Genomic DNA, 6,000 nt, shown 5'->3' on the forward strand with positions numbered 1-6,000 from the left:
TCCATGTTCCTTTCACTGTAAAGGACAGTACCTTGTGGAATCTGTTGAAAGTGTTCATATTTCTGTGCACCTCTGCTGTGAGGCCAGGCTGAGGGAGCTGGGCTTGTGCAGCCTGAAGAAGAGAAGACTCCAGGGGACCTTAGAGCTGCCTGCCAGGACCTGAAGGGATCCTACAGGAAGGCTGCAGAGAGACTTCTCATAAGGGGGTCTGGACACAGGCCAAGGGGGAATGGTTTGAAGCTGAGGCAGAGCAGGGTTAGAGTGGAGCTGAGGAAGAAGTTCTTGAGCAGGAGGGTGGTGAGACTCTGGCACAGGCTGCCCAGGGAGGCTGTGGCTGCCTTCTGCCTGGGGGCGTTTAAGGCCAGGTTGGATGAGACCTTGAGCAGCTGAGTCTAGTTGAGAGGTGTCCCTGAGGATGGCAGGGAGGTTGGAGGAGATGAGCTCTGAGAGCCCTTCCCATCTAAGCCATTCTGTGAATCTGTGATTCACAGAGGGTAGTGAGAGGTGTCCCAGCCCATGGCAGGGCACAGCCTAAAACTGCCACGGAGTAGATGATCTCTGAGGTTCTTTCCAACCTGAGCCATTCTGTGATTCTGTGATGTTTTTGTGGTGGTGAAGTTTCACATGTACAACATTTAAGTGCAACAAGATAATAATAACAGTGAAATCCTTTTCCTGTATTAAAGACAGTGCTGTGGCATTTTTCTTCTGTGATTTGAGTGTTGTAGCTAAGGCAGAGGGAAATGGAGCATCCTTCTCAGTACCTAAATCCTTCCTAACTGCTGTGGCAGCTCTCTGGTTTGTTTTTTTTGGAGTCATAAAAGGATTTGTGGTGGAAGGGATCTTTAAAGGACATCCAGTCCAACCACTCCTGCAGTCAGCAGAGGCATCCTCAACTAGATTAGTTTTCTTAGAGCCCCGTCTAACCTGACCTGTATTTAGGGATGGGGCATCTACCACCTCTCTGGGCAACCTGGACCAGTGTTTCACCACGCTCAGCAAAGAAAATTTCCTCTGTCTAGTCTTTTAAGTCTATGTCTGCTCCTGCCTCATCTCTGATAGTCTATAGCAAGCTTCTCTGAAGTTATATCTTCTGAAATTTAGACAATGATTTATAAAACTCTGATAATCTTTGTGGGAGTAGGTCACAGAATTACAGAATAGTAGGAGTTAGAGGGGAGTTCTGGAGATCATCTACTACAACCCCCTGCTAAAGAGGGTCACCCAGAGTAAGTTGCATAGCAACACATCCAGATGGGTTTTTAATGCCTCCAGAGACAGAGACTCCATAACCCCTCTGAGCCTGTTCCTGTGCTCCATTACCCTTCTTCAATTAAAACACCAGAGCACTTGTGTTTTCTCCAGGTTATAGACTTCTGGGTGGTGATTTGGGAGTACTGCAAGCTCTCAATGTTTATAAATGACCAAGATCTGGCCAGGTACTGGTTGGAGAGATGATTCTGTCTGGAAGGTGGCAGAAAAGAAGAATTAATGAGAGTGTGGAAGAGGGAAAACAGAAATAGCTGGAGCAAAAATGTTCTGCAGGAAATGTAAACACAAAAAATGTGCTAACTAGACATTGTCTTTCTCCAGCATGCTTTTGGGAAATGCACATGAACAGGTTTAGAAGATTTCGTGTTGTTATTAGTTTATTTTCAGGTCATTTATTTAAGTGTCATAAAGAACATTAGCTGGTGGTTAGGGACTGCAATATCCATTATATGACTGCAATCATGTGGACGAGTATATACTACATATGATTTACAGTGGCCTTTCTGCAGTTCACAGGCAGGTAGGAGGTTTTCTGCATGGGTGTATTTAGCAAAGTCCAAGTGGCTGAGCACAGGGAAGCCTTCCAATCAAAGTCCAAAAAAATGATTGTTTTTACATGAACACCGTGGGCTTGCAGGGAGAGCTGTTTATGGCTCTCTGCCTACATCCTTTATCATGTCTCCACTGTTGTTAGTAAAATATACAGAACTACTTTATGCCAAAACAAGGGAAGTTAATGCAGATAACTTGTTCCAAAGTTAACCATCAAATAAATCTTCTCTTTTCTTTTCTTTTCTTTTTTTTTTTCAACTGTTAAGTGAAATGGTTGTTCTAAAACTTTGAAAAATTGTCAAGATGATGAATACTCTGTGTGTAATACAAGTAAATACCACGGAATTGATTGCACACACATGTCTTAAATAAAGGATATTAAATAGTTTATTCCAGAGAGAGACTGGTGAAGTTTTATCTAATATTATTAGAAATTCTGCAGTGACAGATCAGATTTATAAGAGCTGAAAACTAAGAAAAGCTCTTCAGAAATAGAAATGCTGTGTTGAGTGGAGGGATGGCCAGGAGATTAAAGAGAGGCAAGGGGATACAGCCTGTCTAGGTAGTCCAGCCTCTCACACATCAAGCAATTCTTCTTAAGGACAATGATTGTTCAAAATCTGTGGGTGACGTTTGCTGTGGTAAATCAGTCCTCTCAGTTCAGTCACAGACTTGCTGGTTTACTGCAGATCCCTTCACCTATTTCTCCCTCAGCATTTCCTCTGCAGGTATATCCTTAAGGGGATGTGTCCATAGAATCATAGAGTGGTTTGGGTTGGAAAGGGCCTCCAAAGGTCATCCAGTCCAACTCCCTGCAGTCAGCAGGGACACCCTACACTAGATCAGGTTGCCCAGGGCCTTGTCCAGCCTGACCTTGTGAATAACTCCAAGGATGGGGCCTCAACTGTCTCCCTGGGCAACCTGTTCCAGTGTTTCCCCACCCTCATGGTGCAGAACTTGTTCCTAACATCCAATTTAAATCTCCTCTCGTTTCAAACCACTGCCCCTCATCCTGTCCCTGAAGGCCTTTGTAAACAGTTCCTCTGCAGCCTTCTTGTAGCCCCCTTCAGGTACTGGAAGGTTACTATTGGGTCTCCTTAGAGGCTTCTCTTCTCCAGGCTGAACACCCCCAGTTCCCTCAGCCTGTCCTCACAGCAGAGGTGTTGCATCCTCTGGATCACCTTTGTGGCCCTCCTGTGGACTTGCTCCAACAGCTCTGTGTCCTTCTTCTGCTGGGGACGCCAGAACTGGACACAGCATTCAAGGCGGGGTCTCAGTAGTGCAGAGTAAAGAGGCAGAATCCCCTCTCTTGCCCTGCTGGCCACATTCCTGCATAAACATAAACATAAGATGGCAAGGGATGGCAAACAAAATCCAACAATAGACATTGCATGGAATAGTTACACAGCACATTGACTTAGTAAAGGAGATTTAGAGGTTTGAAGAAAAACCCTCAAAGCAATTAGTCAAGAGAGCAACTGCAGTAAAGCTCACTTATCATCTTCATGCCTGTATTTTGGTAGTGATTTTGAAGAAAAAAGGTCTGTTTGCATTGAAGGGTGTTCCACTACAGGGTGAAGAGGATGATTGTGGTGTTTAAGAATATTTGTTTTGACAGGGAGGGAAGGGACTGGTTTGTTCACAGCCCAGAAAAAAGTTGTGATGGAGTAAAATGCTGAAGACCTGTGGAGGAGGTTGATAACGTGGAACAAGTGTTGGCTTTAGTAAACAGTTCAATAAGCAGGCTGCAGTGCGTAAACATGTGGAAAGGAAAAATAAACACAACACTTAAATATTTGTGTCTACTTGTCTGGGAGAGCCACAATCACACTCAGAGGTGTGGAAGGAAATAATATTTGGGGGAATTAACTTGAGGTCCAAGCAGGCATTTGGAGTGAAGATCCCACAGTGGCTGTGCGTGTAGTCCTCTCCATGTTAATTTAGAAGAGTCATGTCAGAACAAAGGAGCTTGACTCGAGTGTTTTCCTGGGCAAGGCCCTCGTGTCTTGCTAAATTCAATCAAAGAGTACAGCTAGAGCTGCAGAAAATGTTACATTTCACCTATTGCAGAAATTAATTCAGTGGTCCCAGGAGAACTGTGCACCCATCCTGCTGCTGGCAAGGGTTTTCTGCAGTATGGGCATCACGTGGAAGAGTCTAATATTGTTGGTGGCACCTCATGAAGGACATGAGCAGCTCTGCCTCAGTTTCCCCATCTTAGTGTTAATTAGTGGTTCATCTAGGATGTTCAGCCTAGAGAAGAGAAGACTCCAGGGGGACCTTAGAGCTGCCTTCCAATAGCTGAAGGGATTCTACAAGAAGGCTGCAAAAGGACTTTTCATAAGGGTGTCTAGAAGCAGGACAAGGAGGAATGGTTTGAAGCTGAGGGAGGGCAGGGTTAGACTGGATCTTAGGAAAAAGTTCTTCGTGGTGAGGGTGGTGAGACTCTGGAAGAGGCTACCCAGGGAGGCTGTGGCTGCCTCCCTGGGGGTGTTGAAGGCCAGGTTGGATGAGGCCTTGAGCAGCTGAGTCTAGTTGAGAGGTGTCCCTGGGCATGGCAGGGAGGTTGGAGGAGATGAGCTCTGAGAGCCCTTCCCACCTGAGCCATTCTGTGAGTCTGTGATTACTCATACCTGTGAAAAAGCACAGGAGCATTTGCTTTCATCCTGTGGCTGCATACATAAATTCAATCCTTTTCTCCTAGGTGTGGGATTCTATTTCTCATTTGTGATTAACTCTTTCAAGTTGGGCATTGCAGAAAGCAGGCAAAGGTAGTTGGGTAAGAAGACTCTCTTCCATGTCATGGTGCATGTTTGGCCCATGTTATTAGGCACCAAGCAGTCTTTCTGGTTTAGCTGTCATTGACCTGTGGTGAAGCAACTTGCTGTGCCCGAGTCTAGATACAGACTAGGCTCACCTTGGATATGTTTGGCATTTTATACCAACCTTAGCTGTAGTCCTGGAAAAAATGGTAAGACATTTCTACCAGAGTTGTCTTTTACTTCCCAGAGGTGTTTGCGTTGTTGTATTGTAGCAGGCAAATAGGCCTTCTCCCTGTTGATCCACGTGCTGTGAGCAGTGACGTGGGTCAGTGGAGACCTTTGGCTTCTCAGCCAATGAACTTCATCTTTTATTTTCACTAAAACATATTCAAGTGTATCATTTACAGAATGCTATTGGAGATGTTACTTGGATGGATGTAAAATATCAACCATTTTTTGTCTTCTCATTTGCTGTTAATTAATTAACAGTCAGAGGTGAAACTGAAATCCAGCACCAACACAATTTCTTTCTCTTCCTAACAGGTTCATGCCAGAACATAAGCTTGCCCATTTGGAGAAGGTAATTGCTGTTAAAAGACATGGAGATGCTTATCAATCAGAGGGCCTGCCTGGCCAGCAGAATGGCAGAGCTTTAATGAGAAACAGCAACACACACCATGAGTCTGGACTTTGTGAAGCCCAGCCTGGACTTGATACCACACAGCTCGAGGGGCTGCCTTCCCCAGTAACAGCACCAGTGAGACTGAGCAAGTCTGAAGCATCAGAGAGTACAAATCCTTGTCAAGAAGAAGATAAGCAACGTTTGACTTTTAACCTCTCTAATACCTTGAGTGGACTGGACGATCAGCAAAGACCTTTACACATTGCCTGGCCTCACAGGTGGTAAGTGCTGAACAAATGCAAATACTGTACCTTCAGAAACTTGATTAATTTGCTTCCATCCCTTTTGTGTGACTTTGGTCAGGTATAAAATGATTTCCTAAACACCTTCTGACACTGCACATGGGCATGGAGGAAAGAGACACATCACTACCATCTCATTATTCAAAATAATTTGTTTGAATACACGTGGTTCAGTAAAGCTAACCAGACATTTAACCATTAATGTTGATAATTCCTTCTGGTTTTTCTTTTTAACCCCCAAGACAAAGGTATCCCTGCTGCTGAAACCATCAGCATCATTCTGGTAACTCTCTTCCAGTCTAAAGCAAACCACAGATGACAATTAATATCTGATGTTATTTAAATTATCTTAATTACTTTAATGGAAGTGATTAAGTGTAAAGATACGTGGTGACACTGGACAGCTGATGTCAACCCACTGCCTGCATCTGCAAAACACCCTTTCAGGGTTACATAAATAGAAAGCCTGTTTGAATGTATTAACAGTGAA

The 6,000-nt window shown here is 44.4% G+C and overlaps 1 protein-coding gene across 10 annotated transcripts in view; it reads left to right on the forward strand.

Annotated features, from left to right (window-relative positions):
* GTDC1 (glycosyltransferase like domain containing 1) overlaps nt 1-6,000 on the forward strand; it is a 153,911-nt gene that overhangs the window by 109,693 nt on the left and 38,218 nt on the right. For 6 of the 10 annotated variants that reach the window (XM_054381042.1, XM_054381045.1, XM_054381048.1 and 3 more), the window contains one exon: nt 5,130-5,489. The exons of 3 other annotated variants lie outside the window; for them this stretch is intronic. In XM_054381042.1, the coding sequence (XP_054237017.1) occupies nt 5,130-5,489 (360 nt within the window). The remainder of the gene's footprint in view (nt 1-5,129; nt 5,490-6,000) is intronic. One more of the 10 variants, XM_054381043.1, reaches the window with a different exon arrangement.

The sequence above is a fragment of the Indicator indicator genome, chromosome 5 (assembly GCF_027791375.1).
Source record: "Indicator indicator isolate 239-I01 chromosome 5, UM_Iind_1.1, whole genome shotgun sequence".
Taxonomy (NCBI): Eukaryota; Metazoa; Chordata; class Aves; order Piciformes; family Indicatoridae; genus Indicator; species Indicator indicator.